Source organism: Cyanistes caeruleus, chromosome 3 (assembly GCF_971803275.1).
Source record: "Cyanistes caeruleus chromosome 3, bCyaCae1.hap1.1, whole genome shotgun sequence".
NCBI classification, from domain to species: domain Eukaryota; kingdom Metazoa; phylum Chordata; class Aves; order Passeriformes; family Paridae; genus Cyanistes; species Cyanistes caeruleus.
In genome coordinates, this window is record NC_141703.1 from 60,690,001 (window position 1) to 60,712,186 (window position 22,186).

The 22,186-nt window shown below is 41.1% G+C and overlaps 1 protein-coding gene across 2 annotated transcripts; it reads right to left on the minus strand.

The window, feature by feature from the left end:
- Positions 1-1,302: 1,302 nt before the first annotated feature.
- Positions 1,303-22,130, minus strand: NUFIP1 (nuclear FMR1 interacting protein 1). Of its 2 annotated transcripts, none has more exons than XM_023928538.2 (10): positions 21,564-22,130; positions 21,218-21,303; positions 19,993-20,097; positions 19,340-19,402; positions 18,935-19,011; positions 12,500-12,592; positions 8,598-8,872; positions 6,980-7,108; positions 5,906-6,147; positions 1,303-3,343 (listed from the first exon to the last, which is right to left on the minus strand). In XM_023928538.2, exons 1-10 carry the CDS (start codon positions 22,063-22,065, stop codon positions 3,005-3,007), a joined length of 1,911 nt encoding a protein of 636 aa, XP_023784306.2. In that variant the 5' UTR covers positions 22,066-22,130; the 3' UTR covers positions 1,303-3,004. The 2 variants fall into 2 exon arrangements, with proteins under 2 accessions (XP_023784306.2, XP_086737372.1); XM_086881246.1 differs by having other exon boundaries at positions 21,387-22,082.
- Between the last annotated feature and the right edge of the window lie 56 nt (positions 22,131-22,186).

A 22,186-nucleotide genomic window follows, 5' to 3' on the forward strand; every position in this document is an offset into this window, starting at 1 on the left:
CGCGAGGGACACCCAGTTGTGACACAGAGGACCAGAGCATTGGCAGCAGGGACAGCACCTCCCTTTGGTGCAGGGCTAATCAAACCACTCCCTCTCCTGTGCTTTCAGTGCCAAGGACTGCAACATCAACATGTAAAATCAGTTGCAAAAGCCCTCACTGACCAAGGAGTCACACAGATTAGAAATGCCCACCACTCGTTTCCCTTACCCTCCCAGGAACAGCTGTGTTGTAGCACAAATGATTTTCTTCACAGACAAGCCTAAACTGACTAAGCTGCACCTCCACAAATGAGTAGTCTTGATTTTTTCTTCCCTCTCTCAACTCTTCTAGCTCAGTAGGTGAGATGGGTTTAAAACAAACAAAAAAACAGCAAAGCCCAAGGGAACTGAATTTAAACTAGACGCCTACAACTACATTTTCAGTAGCTAAGTTACAAAAGAAGAAAGATAAAAAATAAAATTTCAGAAGTGTGAAGGTTGTCACTGGAATATTTTTATCTAAAGTGAGTCACAAAGACTGAGCAGTAGGATTCTTTTTTTCTTAATAACACTGCAAAAAAAACTTAAAGAAACTACCACCCCAAATCAAGACAATGAGAAAGCTAAAAGCTACACAAAGCTTACTAAAGGCACAGGCTTCAGCAGCATGCCAGAAACAACAGGCTCTTCTTACAGACACAGAGAGGTATTTTATTTGAGTGAAAACCTACCTCTGCTAACCCAGAGCAGATAAACTGCAGGGACCAGAAAAGCCTGCAGGCATTTGACAGTACCAGAGAAGGTCATTATGGCACCTTTCCAATACAAAGGCTGAATCCAAAGTACTAAGAAAGCACATCCTTGATGAGCAGGAAAGGGTACGTGAAGTCTGAAGTATGTGGTCTGGAAGAACAGGAAAAGAAAAGTGCAGGAGAGGAAGGGACAGAGACCACCTTCCATTGACCAAGACTACAGTTCAGGGTTTGACATCACTGCACTGTCTGCCTCCACATGGCTGCTATAGTAGTTGGCAAAAATGGCTTGCTATGAGAAAAACAGCAGTTCTTCATGTATGCAAGAAGTCTTAGGTTAAAACCTCTGGTTTATGCCTATAAAGAAACTTACTTCTTTCTATCTATATGAAACAAACTTAAAAATTTTTTTTTTTTTCTGACAGTTTTTGGTTTTGTGCAAAAGTTTAATATTCTTAAGTCATAATGACAACAGTATAAAGAATTCACGGTAAAGGTTCTGTCTTTTTAAACACAACATCAAAGGGTACAGTCAAAGAAAGCTCTGCCATCACCTTGATAGGACACAGGATTGTTTAAAGTGCAATTTAATAGCAAATTCAAGACATCAATTTATTTTCCTGCAGCTGTTACTTATGCTTTCAACAGCACTCGTACCACTCCACTCTGAAACCAGGTTCTGCTCGAGTGCCAGATCTCCGTGGCTGAGTGTTCTTCACTGGTATTTTCATTGCAGTAAAACTGTAAGAGCCAGAGGCAAGTCAGTGAGATTGAGATGGCTCGTGAGATCATCATGGGAAGAATGAATCATCTGCCTTGGAAATATAAATGTTTATGATCGCTGCTTCTATTCTGCAAATATATCCTTGAGACACACGACTTTTATAAGGGTGTTGGTATTTATATAATTCCATAAATTTAGACAGTGCATTGCAAACACAATATGCAATTGTAGTTATAAATAGCGGAGCAGCAGGATAGAATTTTCAACTACTTCTTGTTTCCTATACTCCACAAATGAGATGTGTGGCACAAGTTAAGCAACTGAAGGAAAGAAAATACAGCTATTAGTCAATAAAAAAATGCTATGTGAGTCTCCCTATTTCAGATGGTGGAATGGAAGGCCAGACTTCTACCAAAGAAAAAGAAAATGAAGCCAGTCCCTGAGAGCCAAGTGCAACATTTAATCATGGCTAAAAGACAAAGAGCAGATTCTGAAGCAGAGGCTTTGAGAACAGATTATTTTTGTGGCATGTTTTCAGTGTCAATGTAACAAACTAACACCTGCCCTTGATAAGAAGCGCTCTGGCAAACAAATGCACAATATAATCAAAAGACTAAATTTGTTTCTAAACCTTGGCTGATGCATTTTTTAGTGCTCGTAACAGTACAAACCCACGAAAAAACCAATCACTGGGTGCTGTAGGAGCATCTTAACAATGTACCAAGGCATTCTTCCAGGCCAACTAATAAATTCCCAACCTATATGCAAAAGGTAACCAGTAACTCTTGGTAAGCTTTCTAAACTTTGATAGTGATATTGAGGGCTTGCTTCAGGGGTTGTCAGGCAATAACTGTAACAGCAGATAAAGCTCAATACTGGGCACCAGAGGTCAACTAGCAACCCAGCACTGATGCAAGCAGTTAATAGTATCTTTATTTTTTTATCTTTTTAAATAAATAAAACCTGCACCCTAGTTTCAATTTCTCTGCTCCATTAACAACTTAATTCAGGGAGGAAGAGGCTCCTGGTACAAGCAGTACTTTTTGAGCCAGGTCAGTTATATCTTCCATATTTTACATTGGATGTATTAGATTTATATTGGATATATCTTATAATAGCTGAAGTAAAATAATGTGTGCACCGAATTGCCATTTTGAAACTACACTGAAATATTTCTGGATGCTTAAGATACTCCATACACACCAGATCATGACTTCACACAAGGAAGATCTATCCTGCTTTGCTCTGGGGATGGGCTCACACACGTTTCCTAAGAAGGTAAGAACTCTAAAGCTCTAGAGCAGGGATCAGCACCTGCTCTAGGAAAGGTCATACTCTGTGCCACTGCTGCCTTTGTGCCATGTGGGAATGGAATTACTTGACATGTTTTCCAAGGAAATGGCCACCTAGGGCAGAACATATCAGGAAAGTGGTTTTAACAGCTCTCAGTATGTACTTTAATGATTCTTTGTTATACTGATGTCTTTCAAAAAGTATCAGTTGGATAGAAAATGTAAGCTTTTGCTTTACTGTCCATAAGAGACATCCTCTAAGGAGCTCCTTCACACTGAATTGATGGGGTTTCCCATGTGTCCTCATCTGCCAACTGAGCCATCTGTGAAGTCTGATCCACAGGTTCTTTCTCACCCTGGGCTATTAATAATGCATCTTCTTCTCCTCCTTCTAACTGAAGGTCAGAGCTACAAGAACAGTTAGATTCATCAGGTTTGTCCATAGAAGGATCTGCTGTAGGTGTAGAAGACTGTTCAGTTTCTGCTTCAGCCTGTGGTTCTGTTTTAAGATGAAGTCCAAACATATTATTTCTGATGAGGTATCGAACACACTGCAAAATCACATTCCTTTCATGTCGGATGTCCTGGGCCAGTAACTGGAAATCAAAAAAAAAGAGAAGATGATGCACATTTCCCTCTATTGCTCTGTAGCTGATAAAAGCATAGCGCAATATACTGATCTACTCAGTAATTTCCAACACCTCTCAAGTTTAACAGCTGGCTCTCTCACACAGCTCCTGGACACATGGGGCTGGAGATTGCCATACCAGAGACAATGATGTTCTCATATCATGGACTGTATCCCTAACAGTATGTAATACCAGGCCATGCATTCTAGTACATCAGGGTAGCAGGTCTATTATCATTTTTCACACTTTGAGTTATACTGTATCTGCAATTTAATATCCCATACATTTTTAATTTAAACCCCCTATGAGTAAAAGATAAATACAAGGAAAGGGCATCCTTCATCAAGTACCAGGCCATGGATTTAAGCAGCAGTAACTGGCTCGGGCTATAATACATACACCAACCTAATTCTAGTAATCAAAGTGCTGGAGGCCTTCCTCATTGACTTTAACCTCATTGAAATTCACTTTGGTAGTAGGAAAAGGAAACCTATCAGCCAGAGAACTAAATGAACCTTTTTCATTGTGAGTGTCAGCAGAACTCGTAGCATGAACAAACAAAATCTGAGCCAAGTGGCTCAATCTGTAACTACCTGATCATTTGCAGGAGAGCCGTATTACACACTGCAGATTTGGATATGTTTGGCTTGCAATGTCACCAAGAAGCTTTTTTCATTGTCACAATCTTGAACAGTGGTTTAACCAGCCACTTTTAAGTCTGAATATTTCTACTTAGATCAGTTGCTAAGAGGTGTTACAAGCAGCTGACACCTAAAACGAACCTTCAGGAACCTTCTATCTGAACTAAATGTACTTCAGGGCAGACAAGGGACAGCATAGCTATTTCTCATAGCAAGTTCTCTTTGTTCAGCTGGGAGAAACTGGTTAATTCCCAAACGGCCAAATTAGGGCCCAGTTGGGCTGCAGCAATCACCTTATCAAAGACTGTATCTTTGTATTTCATTTTTTAGTACAGGGATGGGTATCTCTCCACTGATACAAAAGCTTTTGATTTTGTCAGCCTAGAGAATGACTAAATATACATCAGTGTTTGCATGTCTACAATAAATATGTTTTAGTAGTGCCCAAGCTCACTGCTGAATGACTGCCAAGAGATACCTACAGCTATTCTCCTACTTTCCTTTCTTTCTAAAAAAAAAGTAATTTCATTGATGCAACAACCTTTCTTTAGTGCTCTAATGCACCTTCTGGATCTATTTTGTAAAATTTCCACCTTGCTCCCACTCAAGGTTTTTACACACTGGCCATTTCTAATGATAGTGAAACCTACCTGCAAACCTCAGGCCCTCCTCTGTGATTCATAGCCACAGTACACATTCTTTAAAAACAACTCTGAGCAATTTGAAAAGGCCAAAAAACTTCACTAAAGTGCAATTTTAAAAATGGACTATACTGGCAAGCTTCAACTCGGGTTTCCTATGTACTGCCAGCTTCTCTCAGCATGTGGGACTTCATCTGACGTTCTTCCAGAGTCATCACTGCTTTGATCACCAACAACTTTGAAGAGCAAGTGATAAAGGCAACCGCATGCTTAGCGAGCTACACAAAGGACAAACACTTCCTTTTCAGTCACTAGGAGCTTTAATTCTTGGCAGTAATGGTACTATGTGCTAAAAAGACTACTGAGGGATTTCTCCCACATCTGCAGCTTGGGACGTACCTTATCAGGTATCTCTTGCCAAAACTTCCTGTGCTATTTCAGAGCTCTGATGTCAGTGGCATCCTGCTTTCTCCTGTGTTTTGCCCACTGCAAGTTTTCCCTTATGCTTTTTATGGAATCATAAGAGTAGTACTGCTTTTGAGTAATAAATACAATAAAAGCTCCAAGGTTTTGTTGGAGCTTTCTAAAGAAAGACACCAAACTTTGCAGCCAAATGGGTTGCTTTTCACTGCTACTGGGAATACCCTGGACTCAAGCCTACAAACATCTTTCTACCCTTCTGAGACACCAACCTGCTGCTCTTCAAGGTGCTGTCCCTCAGATTGATCTAAACATGCCTAGAGAAGAAACCCTTCTGCAAACAGGTTGCAGCTCAACACCACTCTGTAGTTCAAATCACCAACACACTTCTCAACAAGATCTCTTTGCATGTGGAAAAAGAACTGTGTGCTCCTCCAGCAGAGGAACATGGCTGAACAGCAAAGCTGGGGGCAAAAAGATCAGACCATGGCTGCTGGGATTACACACAAACAAAACCTACTGGATACTGCCACAGGGAAGAAAGAGGAACAAAGGGCTTGCTCCTTGTGCAGCTCATTTCAGACACATGGTTCAGTTGTTATCTCTTGCTTACCAGTCAGTCATTACCTGAATGCATCCTAGAGTATTTCTATTTATCCATTAAAGCATCTTCACCTTCTCCAAGTGAAATGTTCCTTTTTACTATTCTTATACTATAGCCCTGTGCTAACTAAGGGCTAAGACTGCTCTAACTTCCTCAAGGGAAGAGAAGAAACACTGACAAACAGTTCTACTCATGTACAGGAGGCATTATTTTAGCCTCTTACCATTTCCAGCAGAGTTGGACGGCGCTTGGGAAGGCGAGGTAATGTTTTCCTGCCCCACTTATCAGGCCTTCTGGGGGGACGCGCTTTTGAATTCGAGCTCTTTAACGTTGTTAACGTTGTGCCTGAGCATTCTGGGCGGTTTTGATTTGGTTTCTGACTCTGAGGAGCAGGAGTAGTTTGAGGCGTATTTCTGAGCACAGCCTGGTTTCTCTTAGCTTTTGTTGCAGTCTTGACAGGGATTTCTTAAAGAAAAAGAACACACTTTCATCTCAGACTTAAAAGCCTCTTCAACAGGCTCATATCCCCATGCACTGGCAGTTCGTTAGTATTATTCTTGCTTGCACAACCTGATGCGGAGATGTTAAAGGTTTACTTGGAGGAAGGGAGGGTTTTGTTTGGGTTGGGTTCTCTTTTCAAATAAAAAGAATAATCTCTAAACATTCACAGAAAGGAAAACAAGTTATTTCAATTCTACAGCTCAAAAAGAAAAATAAAAGGAGTAAGACCTGATCAAGATTTTCAAACCTCTGCCTTCTTATCACTTAAGAAGTACATTGCTTCACAATATAGCTTGCTGCAAATTTGGCTGCTGGGAAAATCATGATACAGTTAGGGCAGAGGATGCCCAAGTTCAAGTCACTGTCTGCTAGATGGTCTCTTAACTTTGGGTAGGCCACCCAGGGCAAGTAAGGAATAGTAAATATTCACAAAAACAAGCAGCAGCAGCAATTCCTCCCCACACACTGATGCATACAGAGTAGCACAAAATCCAAGTAACAGAGAGTTCAACACCCAGCAGCCTTCTATGGAAAAAGCCCTTAAGGATGTGGAAACTAGCTCACAGAGGGACAATAACAGCTTCCCTATTTTCCCCCAGCTACTGGAGAAAAGGCTTGGGAAATTTGATGACACACAACCTAATCAAAGACATTTTACACCTCCTCTCTCAACCCAGGACATGCTGCTGGGAAAAAGAAAGCAAAAAAAGCCATAGTCCTGCTTGCAGTCCCCACCACCACAGTGTGACACAGGGTAGAAGGGGAGAGGAGAAGGGCAGAGGTTGTTCCTACACACCTTTGGGCTCGCTGTCAGATGAGCTGCTATAGTTGACCGACAGCGCGGTAAGGGCAGAGGTCACCTGCCGGGGGACAACTGTCATTCCCAGTCTCCCATCTTCCTCAGCTGCCTCATCCTTGTCAGATTCTGCAGGGAAAGAAAAGGAAAGAGGGATTTTTCCCAACAATGCTGCCAACAGCCAGCCTTGCTGCTAAATCCCTGTCTTAGCACCACACACACCTGATGTTGGGCACCACTGCTCAATGCTGTGGACTGACAGAAAACCCCCCACATTTGTCTACTCTCTACAGATAGGTGGTAGTAAACTGGTACCTCCAATGGTTTACAGTCCTGCCAGCAAAGTCACTGAAACAAAAAGTTTCCTGAACACAAGCTTCAGCTTTCTGATTCCTTCTCTGCATACCAAATACAATTGTAGGTTTTGTTATCAAGTGTAGGTAAAAAGAAAGAGAGGATTTCATAGTATGTTCTGAAGTCTTGCTGAATTTAGTTCTGAGATGGAGGAGAAGGATTTAGAAGCCAATCAGAAGGAATTAAAAAAAAAAAAAGAGGTGAACCAAAAATATGTACCTATACAGTAAAATAATGTATTTGGGCTGTTCTGTTTGGTTGCTTGTGGTTTTTTGTTGGTTTTTTTTTTAATTCTGCTTATTTATACTGTGTTTATTATTATTTGTTTTGGCTATGTTTCTCAATTGTATAAAAGGTTGCAACTAGCATTAATAATGTGTAATAAGCAAGTACTACATTCCTTCTCTACCTACTGTAACAGAAGTCACTAGCTGTACTTCGGCATAATTAGACCTTTTATCATTAAGTAAAACACAGATGCTGCAGGGAAATACAGATATATTTAAGCATACTTAAGTTTCCCAACACGCAAAGATTAATGGAATAAACAAATTGCATAGGGATGCTGAGTTCTTGTTCTCACTAATTAAAGATTATGTTTTCAAGAGGAAAAATTCAGCATCAGACGTCTTTCCAGGGAATGTCTACCCTTGTTGCTAAAAATAGCCAGAGTACAAGTCAGCTTACATGCCATATTCTAGGAGTACTGCATCACTGCTGACTATATTATAAATAGTTAGATCTGAAGAATTTACATTGCTGCCAGCATGAGGAAATAAGACATGCTCACAAAAAAAAAGCAACAAAAAACCAAATCCAAAAAACTAAGCAGCAATACTTCAGAGAACACACACATATGGAGAATATCAAGAGTAATAATACAGCAAAGAACAGAATTAAAAGTAAAATACTGACATTTTAAGTAATTCACTTAACTCATACAAGGAAATCCATTTGTTTTCACTTTCTAAATATTGTCATTTTCAAAACCACAAAGGGATATTTAACAGTCTTTGAGAATAATTTGGCTGTTGAAGTACTTAATTCTTCTTCTAGTTTTGTATTTTTTTATCTCAGATGTTAATTTAGCAACCTAAATTGGTGCTGCATGGCCTTTAGACTACTGTACAATATTTACATCAGAACATGTAAGAACAAACTTCATGTCAGACTTCCAAAATGGTGACTAGCAAGCACAAAGTCTCCACATCTGAACTTAAAACAACTATTTAAAACAAAACCTTTTTAAGCTCCTTCATCTTACCAACATCACTGTTTGCCAGAAGACCAAGAGGGTCCACGTCTTTCTCCACATCTTTCTCATATGCTTGGCCTGCCAAAGCATTTTGTTTTTCATGTTCCTTTTCACATGTGCTGTTTTCTGGTCCATTTGTTTCATTTTGAGTTGCATGTTCATGATAATCGCCGCCGTTTTTCCTGAATTTCTTCCAGAATGGGCGCCATCGTCTTCTCTTGTGTCTTCCTTGATGCCCACGGGCCTCTCCATTTTCTGGAGGTTTCCACATCCCCTTCATTTTGCTGACAAATAGAAACAGAAAGCTCATACAGATGATAAGCTATGAGAATAAAAACAACTGATGTAGCCAAATGTCTGAGGTCCTTGTTTAAGGTTCAGCAATACAGAACGATGCCAGGACTTACACCAGCTCGGCTAACACGAGGTGACAGACCACAAAATCAGTCACACCTCATCTCAGGCAGGGCAATGGGACAAAACTGGAACCTGAATGAACAGTTTGAAGTTTGTGACTTTCAGTTTTTAGTTTTCAACAAGGCCAAGTGTATATGGGCTAAGAAAGTTCCTCGATAACCTGCAACATGAGGACATGATGTTTTCATTTCAGATAACACAGTCAACAAATACTATCTTCACTTAAGCATTAAAGTCATTCAGAACAGTGGCAACAAAAAGTTTAATGGAAAGCATCTACTATAAACATTCTTTCACTGCTGAAGTCTCTTTTTTCTAGTTACAGCTCTGACAAGCATCTTGCTGCACCATATCCATTCAGCCATCTGACACCATCAGCTGCAATGACTACCTACTCCCGCCTCCAACTAACATGCCATTCAACTTTTCTATTCCAAGGAAAAGGAATAAAAGAAATGTCCATCAGGATAATGCATTTTTTAAAACCTGAAACAAAATAACAAGTCCTGAAATACAGGAAGAGCACAGCATGCCGGTTCCACGTATCCTTCATGGCTCCATTATCTTCCAGGTTATCCTATAAACACATGTTGATAGGAAGATACCTGGAAAGCTTAACAAACTCTGGTCGAATTCTATAGATAAAAAATAAATGTGACCAAGAGAGAAAAGCGAATACAGAAGGGACAACTGAAGCCTCCTGAAAATATTTATTTCCAAGCAACAGAAACTTAATTCAGCTAAACAAGACTGTAACTAATTATCAGTACATTACAACAGCAAGTACTACACAAGATCTCCTGTTCTGAATAAGCCCCATGGTTGATTCTGATCAGCCTTCCCTGCCTCAGTCTCACCTACAGCACGGCTGAAGTCCTATTATCCCATGTCCACCACATGCCTCATGATGCGGGATGCTGTGCTTGTGTCTGGCATCCCTAAAATCTTACAGCGAGGTGTTACTATTTTGTGACAAAGGACTTCTTTTTGCCTTCATTCTGAGGTCTAAACAAGTAATTTAGTACCCCATCCCTCCTGAGTTAAGAGAAACAGTGTATAATCACAATTTATTCACCTCTTCCACCTATGCAATTTTTCTAGGCCTCCATCACACAGCCCTTTCAAGCCACCCACTACTTTGCCTGTTCAGATATGTTCTTGTTACCAGCATTCCTCTCTTCCATCCTTTTCTGGCCTTATCAAGTCCTTCTTGAGAAGAGAACAAGGCCTGTCATAGCACTCAAAATGACTTTATATCACAACAAAGTCTATTTAATGTCATTCTCCAGTCATTTCGCTAACAGTGCCCAACACTGATTGCTCATGCCTGATGGCATCACCCACCACAGTGTTCCTGTGGCACAAGTGGCAAGCCACTGCCTTCCTGTGCATCAGTCTCTCACCCACAAAAGAAGGCTAATATTATCTCCTATGATTCAACTCCAACAAGAGAGAAAACTGCATTTCTGAATTTGTACAACCAGGATCTAAATTCAGCATGTTGTACAACCTAGAAGGTATCAAGCAAATACAGGCTCAATCAAAGCTGTTGTCCTTGACCAAGGGTTAAAAACTCTCTAAATTCCCTGGGGGTCAAACACCCAGAAATAAACCTCATGGTCAAAAACATGTCCCAGCAAACATCAGCCTGGCATCTGCCTTCTGCCATTCCCTCATGGAAAAGACCCTGCTCTTCACTCTCCATTCAGAGGTCAAGGATAGCTGTGCACTATTCCTCAGGTGTTGTGAGCAAACAGGCTTCCAAAGAGGTCCTTCTGCATCTCTGATCTCACACACAGGGATGTTGAGACTTAAGAGTTGCAAAGCACTTCAGAGAACCACAAATGGAAAGCACCATGGAAGTGTTAAGCATCTAATCCTTTCTAAATATTACTTAGCTATTTGCTTGAATAGTACAGCTTGCAGGGAACAAGCTGTATTCTATTTTTTCCTCACACATCAGTAAATTTGCCAGATAAGCACCAATTCCAGAATCCTTACTGCTGACATACATAGCAGAAACGACAGCTTATGGACAGTTCACCAAGTCTAGAGTGCTACTAGCTCAGGGGGAGGGAAGGGAGAAAAATAAGACATTTCTAGAATCAGACTGCAATTTTGAGGGCTTTTTTTTTCTGAACAGTTTTCCAGATATTAAGTTACTAACAAATGTAACAGCATGGAATTGCTGATGGACATTCAAGACTACTTGATTCATCTGACTCAGGGCCACAGAAGTTAGCAAATAAAATGTGTAGACGTTAAACAGTTTGTTACTGTGACAAAGAAAATCCACCTTTGCTCCTAAGAATCTCCAAACATAATATCAGATATGTTTGCTGCTGTAGTTTCAATGCCCAAGTTTGGTTCCTCGGGGGCAAAGCACTCCTGCAACTTTATATCCTTTGAAGGAAGTTTTACTTCAGTCCTCTATAAACCTTTCCGTCAGGAAAGGCAACTGGCTGGGTGGGGGCAGGTAAGTGCCGGATATTCTGATGCACATGCTGCAACAAGATAATCTGCACTGTCCACATTTAATAAATTACAGTAACTTATTTTCTTTTTCTGCACTAGCTCAACCATTTTACCATGGCACAAGTTTTGTTTTGTTTGCCTATATCCTCTATACAAAATGCTAGGCAGACCCCAGCTTCACTTCCATGCAGCAGAAAATGGCATTTACCAAGAGCCCCTTAGGACTGAGTCTGCTCCTGCCTTCCAGCTCAGTCACTCTAGTTTAAACAAATGATATTTTAGGATTGTGGCTCATTATAACTTTTTTTTTTTTTTTTTAAAAAAAAAAATAATCTTCCTACAGGCCCGAAAGCAGAGCTAATAAAGTTAGCTGGTTCCATCTAACAATGAAACTGAGAGAGAACAAAACCATGCTGGAAAATAATTTATAAGGCAGAGAACAGACAAAAATCCAAGACAAGTAAGTACTAGCTCAGAACAATGGTAGCAGATAGGTTTAACTTTATTTTCATAGAGTTCTCATTATACCTTCAGTAGTGCTGCTTCTTTTTTCTACCCTCCATCACCTTTATCATTTTCCCTTCTTCACTTGACTACTGATTTATCATCAGAAAGGAGAAAGAGTAAGAAAAAAAAATCTCTGCTGGCCATTTTCAGGCAATAAAGGTTTAAACAATGTGGAATCATTATGTTACATGACTTTTGTCCCCTGCTACCTTTTCAGAGACCAAGGTTATGATGATCTAATGAGTGGCCACTAGAAAGTGGATTTCTCAAACAAGCCAGAATACCAGATTTTTAATGTAGTTATTGTTTCATTTAAGTGAAGTGGGCTTTGGAGCACTATGAAGTAAACAAAATAATATTACATCAGCAGTTTGTCAAATGGCCTGTCTTCTCCTAAAGGGCAACCAGATGCTGTATACAGTGGAAGCAGTAAGTACTGGGAGACCACAGTAGGAGAGCACACTTTTGAACTCAGTGAGAGGAAAGCAACAAGCTTGGTTCAAAACGCTTACCCAAACTGCTGGGTAGTCAGAACTTCTCCCCTTTCCTCCTTCTGCATCTGCATTTCCTTCTTCCTTTCAATGTTTGCCAACGTAGGAAAATTTCTAGAAGAAAAAAAAATAGTTTCACTGGCTCCTAAAGGCTACACTGTAGTTTCTCAATTCTCCCTTTACCAAACCAGCTTCCTCTATAAACACTGCAGATTTTTAAAACTTTTCAAGGAAGTTTAACAGACTGCTTCTTTCTTAAAAAGGCATTAGTGTGGAAAAGAAACCTGAGTGCATTTATAGTTACATATCCAGATGCAATGAACAAAACAATAAAAAAAATTAAAAAAATCTATCACATTAACATTCTTAGATTTACCAAACCATCAAGCAAGGTACAGACAAACAATTTGGTCGTAGTCATGGATCCTCTCTTTGACCCAACACATAACAGCATGATTTAGTCCTCCTATTTGATTTCTATGGAGCTTCAACAGGATTGTTCGAATGACATGCCTTCAGTAAACTAACTGCTGAGCTCTTGTAAACTTAAAAAAAAAAAAAAAAGGTTATATGAACAGCTTCTGGGTGCACAAGATTCCTTTAATGTGACAGGGAAAAGCACACAAGTTCCTTCTTGAGCAATAATCAGCATTGTGCTTGCACACTGACCTCAAGTTCACTGGAATTACTGTCCCTTTTTTATTCCAGGTTCAAGAAAAATTGCCAAATCATGCAGATGAAAAGAAATCTACTGTTACAACCATCTCCCAAACCATCCCATCTCTTCCATTGCCCACCTCCCTTAATGTCCTTCCCTCCAGACAAATGCCTTGCTGGTTCTAACACACAGAGCCTGGGCAGCAGGCTTTTTACCATCAAAGCCCAAAAATGGCTCACTACTTGCTCTGCAAACATTAGTTAGCTAAATGCCAGTGCTTTGAGATAAAGGTGGTAAATGAGAAACACATGCTCGTGCTCCCCCTGCTTCTGGATAGAAACACAAAGTATAAATATTTGATGTCTATTAAAATGGAGTAAAGAGAAACGTAGAACAGCTTCTCACTAAAAATAGCTATCAAAAAAGACACATATCTTTCTTTAAATATTTAATCTTATCACATGCATTTCCCCCATATTACAACATGAATGCTAAGCGTCACATTGATTCAAGACAGCTTCAACCACATACCAAGGGAAAAAGAGAAGCATTTTCTACAAGACAAACCTAAACAAACTACAGAACTTGTCTTATTTAAGAGGATTTGAACATGAGCTGTCAACATCTATTTTCTTTGGGTTTCTCCCAGAAATCTGCCATACAGCTCAAGTGAGCACAGGGATATGATGTTTTACCTCTGTTCTTCCCTGTTAGTTAGATTTGTTCATCCATGTTACAACACTCCCAGCACACAGCAAATGTGCAATGAACTCTTTAATCTCAAAAGCTTTGCATTGACGAAGCCACCTGTGCTCCACAGTTTTAGGAGAAGGTGCTTTCCTTCAAACACAAAGGCTCCCAGGAGGACAGCAAGCTATAAAACAAGTAGTTATGCTCAAAAAATCCCCAAGCTTATTGTAGAGATTGTGGGGCGGGGTGGGTGTTTCAAATACAAGGGAAGACCCTAAATACAAGAGCAAAGGAGTCTTCAAATGCTCCAGCACTTACGCTGATGGAGGACATATTCAGACATGCTCTCACAACACGATTTGAGACATGAATGCCTCCCACTTTCATTCCTGTGAGTTACCACTCCCTCCACGAGCCACCATAATGGACTGCACCAACACTTTCAGTTCCATTTACTGCCAAGACTGACAGATTTCTCCTAAACCACCCTTCCAGCTGACACAGGCAGTAACTGACAGCTGGCGAGAGCTCAAGTCACAAGTCCCAGTATGCCTGCAGAAGCACATCTGAAGACATCTATAGTGGCTGTGTTTATTTTCTCCAACTCTTCTCAAATGTTAAATAGCATTTTACTCACTGCCTTTACTGACTGAGTCTCTCCACATAAAAGGCCATATGCTTAAATCCCAAGAGCTGACTTGGATTTGCACCCTTCTAAGATGGCAAGTCCTCCTCCTCTCCTACAAAAATGATGTTTCTAAAATGTTACCTACAAACACCACTGAAGTACCCCAGCACTTATGCCTTGCAAACAACTTGTCAGAGCTTGAATACAAACAGCTTCATCAGTCCCCACAGGGCTTTATAAACCTAAGCAACTTACTGTAAAAGGGAGAGTTAAACTCCATTAAGCTAGTACAGCCTGAGAAGGCAGCCCTCTCATAGCAGCTGCAGCTCCCAACTGCACGCACTTCAACAGTCCAAAGTTTTTCAAAATAAATTGATAATATCAGAAAACTGCTTTTCAAGCTAAGATGAATATATTAAATATATCCCAGCAAAGGGAGACATGCAGGTAAAGGATACCCTAAAGCTTCTAGAGACAGAAAACAGTGACACTGAGCATAATCAATAACACGTGTGTCTTAGTGAATAGATTTTTTTTGCAATAAATGAGCACACTAGCCAGAGCCATGCGTTTTTTTATAGGCCAGCATACTTTATCTTGCTCTCATAAACATTGGAGTAAAGCAGCTCTTAGTGAGCAGCAAAGAAACAGAGCTTTGCCAACATCCAGCAGAAAGGAGACCTGTTTCTATGGCAGTTTACACAACGAATTCCTGAGTCAAGAGCTATACAAGTTCATCATTTTAATAGGAACAGCACTGTGAGCAAAATGCCTCAATAATTTCTTGAGCTGGTCTTAATTGCATATGCACAGCCAACAGCAAAGGAGACATGAATAGCCCAAAGGGAACAAAAATGACCCAATAGCGCTGATAAAATCTTGGCTTAACTTTCCCACATCTGATTTAACCATATGTTAGCTGAGGCAGTTTTACTGCTAATCTATCCCAGCAGATCAGAGTAAACTTCATTGTATCTATGTTTACCTTAATCTACCAACACATCCCTTCTACTTTGTCTTCTCTACTTTTACCAAGTTATAAGAAATTATTTTCCATATTACATACTTTACTACTACGAAAGCAAGAAGGATTCCAAACTACTCTAGGATTATCATTATGCAACTAGAAAACCACAAATTAATTAAAAATGGTGTGGTTAACAGTACTGGACTTCAAGCACTAAGCACATGCTCAGCCTGTGCGATGCACTGCAAGGAATTACAACATACAATTCCTATCTGAACAAACCAATGCCATGAGATTAAAGAAAACAGGGCAGAAAGGGGAGAATTTACAAGCAACACACAGGCTCAAGAAAATCCCCCAATGTTATATTAGGAGCTAAGCAAAAGTAGGTTTTAACACTAAAGCAGTCTTGCCACATTCTTACTAATAACCATTGCTCAAGAAATGTTGGTGAAAAACAGATGGGCTGGCAGGACCCAGATCTCACTTGTGGAGTAGGGAAGACAGCAATACCTCATTCTGACACATCAAGGAAATGCATTGCAGATAATTCTCTTTAAGCTCATGTTAGAGAAAAAATATGCTGAAGACAGCACATTTCTCAACACTTGGAAGGGACAGGACAAATCAAAACAAGAAAAGTTGATGTCAGACTTCACAACCATCTGTCTGAAAAACACAGGGAAACCCTGAGATCCCATGAAACTTCATCTCTATTGCTCTTTGCTTAATTAGATTTCTTGGCTCAGCAGGTTCAACGGGAAAACAGCATTCCGACCCAGCATGCTTCATCCAGAGATAGTCCTTACCAGCTCTCCTCCCCCTCCTCTTTCCTCTATGAGAGTAAGGCTACACTTTAAACACAAGCCCTTTCTTGAAGATTTTAAGCAGGATACACAATTGAGCAACACAGCAGCTAATTAAAAAGAAAAATCTCAACTCTGCAAGTAATTATTTATAACGGCTGAAAGAACAAGCAAGACAGGATGCAGCATGGAAACACACGTATTAAATCACTGCAACCTAATTAGAAACAAACTATTAATGACCTAAAAAGATTCATTCTTAGCTCTGATTGGAGCTGCTAGAAAGAAAAAGGTTTCTTCCTGTCACCATAAACCAAAACTGCTTAATAGCTCAGACTCCCTCTGGTGTCCCTTTTTCCCGTACAATGCCATGTTTACTGTGAGTCAACAACAAACCTTCAGTGCTAAACTGATGCTTTGCTGGTGACCCAATTAATGCTGCACAAAAGTTCCAGCTGGATTTCTCTCTCTGCCTGCCTCCCACCCCCTTTTTTTTTTGTTTTAATTAAAAAAAGAAGGACGCTCATAGAGCTTCCTTGCTGTACAAAGAGTAACAAAAGCCACCCAGGTAGTCATTCTACACCCATCCATCACGGCTAAACACGATGCCCACAAAAGGCCTGAAGTAGAGATAAGGCACTACTCCATCTAGTGGCCTTGGCTCAGGCAGTCCTAATCCCATTCTGCCTTGTTGGTGGCTGTGACCACTCGACTTTATTTCCTTTGATTTTACTGTGGTGCAGCAAGCAAAGGCTTTCAGCAATGATGAATCACAGACAAATTACATTCATCTATAAAAGCAACACGAGACCCTTCAGAAGCTCAGAAAAACCATCTCAGGCAGAGCATCACCCTTACAACTAAGTGTAGATAAAGGCTGCTGTGGTTTGCAGCACCCACTCCCCAGACAAACGATATCTTATCCATAATTCCATAATTTTACATTAAATTCCCACTTCTCTAATGTTCTAGTAGAGCACATACTGACATATACATCTTAAACATCATTTCAACACTTAAACCTCAGCATCAGCTGCTAGACAGGAACTCTCCTGAACACCTCCCAAAACAGAGAAGTGTATGAAAAGTTGAAAATTAGTAGCAGAAACACTCTCAGAGACTGCATATGAGTATGGATCTTCTTCCTTGGAGCTACATTAGAAAATTAGGTCACCAAAAAAACCACAACAGCAATATGTAGACTGAAAACAAATGAAAACCAAGCCCTCAAGCATCTTTTGAATAAAAGGAAACCTTGGAATGAAAACTAATCTAGCACCAAAATTTGCCTAATCTAACTCCAAACTCATATTTGCACTGATCACAACCAATTTTTATCTGGTTAATGATGGCATTTTAAAAATGGGAGAAAATAATCTCTTGTTTCTGTATTAAATAAAGCTTTTTTTTTTTTAAGAACCGATGGATTATTTCCATTTGTAAAAAATGAACAGCAGGTACAATTCTTGACTGCTGTGATGTGCTGACATAGTGGTAAGATTCCCCTTTGCCTTCCTGAAATTCTCAGAAAAAGCTGAAAACACATCCAAAAAAAAATTTAAATCTCCAAGAATGAACTCACATGGGGAGAAATTTTGCCTCTCCATATAGGAAAAAAATGGATGAGAGTCAGTTAAAAAATTTTACAATCAATTCCATTAATTTTTCTTTTTCAACAAAAACAGTGTAAAGAAGTATTAAGTGAAGTGAAGTCCAAAGCAGGAATTCATTAGCATTGCCTTCTGACATGGATGCAAGGTGGATACATCAGTAAGGTTCCATCAGACCACTGAGTTTATTTCACTAAAAAAAAAACCCATGGGACTAGTACACTGCCCTAGTGCATCACCACTGATCTCAAAATTACAGTTACATCACTTCCCATTCTGCATGTAGCACTCTTGCTCATGGAAACAAAACTCATGCACTGGTCACTTGCAAGACCATGCTCTAAATTATGAAGAGAATTGAGGAAAGCCTGCAGAATCTTTCTCCTGCTGGGAAAGCATAGATTTTAACCTGTTGAACTCTGAAGGAAAAAAGTAAATCTGGAACATAAATACTTCAATCCCAGTAAACAAAGAAAAGTTATACCCTGTTACATTACAGGGTAAGAAATAGTGAGAAATACTGCTTATAGGAGAATTTTACCTTGCACCCTGCATACAATGTAAGTTAGACTACCTGAGAACTTATCATTCATGGTTTCTGTTCTCTTTCACTAGAAAAGCATCAAGCAACCTGGAAAGCCCTTAAAAAATTAGGAAAACTCCCTGGTGTGGTCTACTGGGACAACTTAAGCTGGTGAGATCAGCACACAGTATTACAATTATAGTCAGTACAATAGTTCCAGATTTTTAAGCTATTAAAAACCAGCACACAAACATTTCTGACCTAAAATGTGATCAGTGACCAGGCTAAAAAGAATGAGACATTCAGCTAACCTAGGGTACCACATCAAGAATCTGGGAAAGCTGTTTCCTTTCTCAGCTGATACCCTGCTTGGTATTATAAATTATTATAGTCTCTGCAGCTCAAATTCTTCTGCCTCAGGCATTCTGACACAGATCACTGCTGCAAGTTTTGCAGGGTCAATGGAACAGCGTAAAATACAAGTTATGTGCTGCTCCTGCCCTTCAGCTAATACCATCTAATGCTCCCAACAGGGAAAATACAGTAAAAGAAATCCATCGTCCACAAGTCTTACCTTTTTCTTTCTTCTCTCCATCTAGCAATCTCTTCTGGACTATCTAATTTTATTCTTTTAGCATGAGGTGCATGTGCCTAAAGAAAAAGTATTTCACAGGTGTTTAAAAGTGGAAGGAAAAAAACCCACAAGTTAAAAAACATCATTACATCAACTACAGTGGTATCACACTGTTTTCATCTCCAAAACTGGTGAGACTGTACATGGAGATGATAAAATGGATCCATTAAGAAACCTGCATAATATTTAATATATTTTCATCTACAACATTGTCTTGAAACAGATTCTCCTCAGAGGTGTTATATTTTCTTTACAGATGCATAAAAGGAAACCACTGAAGAATGAGAAAAGGGGCTATGGCAAAGATAGCACAGACTCCTATTTTGGGCCCAGGGGGTTACCTACATTCTTCCAGTGTATCTGAATAATCTTCTCATGTGCACTGAAATTGCAACCTTCTTCTGAGCACTGCAAGACAAGAGGGTGAACTTTAAACATACCAGTTTACACAAAGTGCAAGCAAGCTTTTGAGCACAATTCAAATAAACTCAGTGCCTGTGCAGTTTGTGGCACAGGCTGTGTAAGCTACCAAATTTGCTAACAAAGGTGATTGTAAAAACAGCAAGCAGGATAATGTACTTTTAAATTTCATCTGGTTTTTAGAATAACCAGTGTATGCAATGTATGTGATAACTGAAGAGAAAGTGAAGTTTACCTAAGATAAAAACTTGCATCACTCTTCAACTTAGTACTTGCAAATTTTGGAAATCTTCAATAAAGGAAATTGTTTAAGTGTTTCCACACAAAAACTGTACATACTATAGTGGTGTCAATGAATTAATTCCTCTGACTTAGTAATACTTTACAAGGAAAACAATTTAAAAGGCTTCAGTAATAAAACAAAAAATACAACTGAACCCTCTCCTACAGAGAGTATCCACTAACACCTGATATACTCTGGAATCTCTTTCCTATGTCTTCTGATCAAAGAGTGACTATAACTAACTGCTTGTCAGGCACAAAGGAAAAAAGTGTGAAAAAAAGCCAAGCTCATTAACCTGTTTATGCTGTGAAATGTGCTCGTCATACTTCTCCTGGTTTTTATAGCCACGGTCACAGGTATCACAGTAATGAGAGAAAACTGGCTCTTTTTTCTTTTTGGTCTGAAAAAAAGAAAAAAAGAAAAAAAAAAAAAAAAAAGAAGAAATAACGTCAGGATTGCAGTTCCAAGATGTTCCTGTACTTAGTCATGAAACACTATCAGTATTTTTTGTTAATAAAGCAGTTATATGTTTTAAAAGTTTCAAAGATAAGCTAACAACACGAAAGTTCAAATTACTTATCTTCTAAACAAAGCGTCCTGCACTCAGCTCTTCCCACTATCACATTTCAATCAATCATCGCTTCTGCAAACACACCAGTGTGCTGGCATGGACTTCCTAAGGGCTCTGAGCTTTAGGCTAAAGCCCCAGGTCTCTTCCCTACCAAGACAGACCATGACTGTTCTCCCACGACATGTACAAGTTCAGAGGGCAGCACAGACCCTGCCTTCTCCCACTAGACACATCAGTGTCATCTGGCTGGCTGGTCACATAACAGAGCATTAATTTAGGCAGTTCAGCATCACCACAATAAGGTGACATACACCTGTGTAAGAATTTGGTTGTCATGGATCTTTCAAGAGTTACAGACTGTCTCGTGTTTGCTCTCTTCTAAGGACAAGCATGTTAGACAGGAGAATGGGATCCCTATAGTGCCTTGGACCAAGTCCCATAAGACTGACACCATCACGGAATGGTTTGGGTGGGGAGACCTTCCAAGGTCGTCTGGTTCCAACCCACCCCATCACAGGCAGGGACAATCCATGACTAGGTCAGGCTGCTCAAAGCCCCAATCAATCTGGCTTTCAGCACTTCCAGGGACGAGCCATTCACAGCTTCTCTGGGCAATCTGTGCCAGTATCTCATTCCCTTCAGAGTAAAAGAAGCCTTCCTTATGTCCAATCTAAATCTACTCTGATTCAGTCTAAAACAACGCATTACTCTTTGTTCCATCACTACAGGCCATACTATAAAGTCTGTCCCTGTCTTTTTCCTAAGTTCCCTGAAAGTACTGCACGGGTGTTGCAAGGCTCTACCTGAACCCTTCTCTTCTTCAGCTGAACAACCCCAGCTCTCTCAGCCTTCACAGGAGAAGTACCCACCCCAATCATTTCCGTGGCCTTTCCCTGAACCCACTCCAACACTTATATGTTCCTCTTGCACTGGGGACCCCACTCCATACCTTTGGCTTTTTTCCTTCTGGACAGTGTTTATTAAATGCAGGCACTTGCTTGCCTTGCCATTTCTGGGAGAAATCACCATTTCCACCTTCAGAACAGAGAAACAAAAAGATGAGCCATTTGCAGATACAGCTGGTAAAACACACACAACACACACACACACACACAAACCTCGGTGGGCAAGTGAGGGATCTAGGGAAGAGATAAGAGAGGGCTGCATGTCCAACATGCTTGGAGGAGAGTCCTGCAGCCCCAAGGGTTCAGGACAGCCCCGGGGCCCCTGCCTGTGTGGGATGGGAAGGAGCCCACGGGCCCAAGAGACGGCTTTCCCCCGGCCCTGCTCCTCACCAGCGTGCGGGCCCTGCGGTCGCGCTCCGTAGGCGGGCGGGAACCAGCCGGCAGGCGAGGCGTAGCTGTGAGGGGGAAGGAAGCTCTCGGGCTGCGGGTAGCCCGGAGCCGGCGGGTAGCTCTCGGCAGGTTGGGGATAGCTCTCGGCAGGCTGGGGATAGCTCTCGGCAGGCTGGGGATAGCTCTCGGCGGGAGGGGTGCCCTGGGCGGGATCCGAGCTGCTCTCAGCGGGCGGGTAGCTGTCGGCGGGTTGCGAGTAGGAGTCGGCGGGCTGGGAGTAGCTCTTGGGCCGCGAGTAGGTGTCGGCGGACGCGTAGGTGCTGTAGGGCGGCGGGTAGGGCACGGGGGCACCCCAGCAGCTCGTGTCCCAGGGGGGCGGCGGGAAGAAGAAGGGCGGGGGGATGCCCGGCGGAGGCAGCCCCGGCGGGGGCGGTGGGTACCAGGCGAAGGAGTTCACGTCGGGCCCGGAGAGGCCGCTCGGGTGCAGTCCCCGCTCCGCCATGCTCTCGCACTACCACGTGGGGCCCTCCGGCGGCGGCCGCTGAACGCGTCACGTCCGGGCTGGGCAAGGCGAACCCTCCCTCCCTCCCTCTTTCCTTCCCGGCGGCCGCGGCGTCATCCGG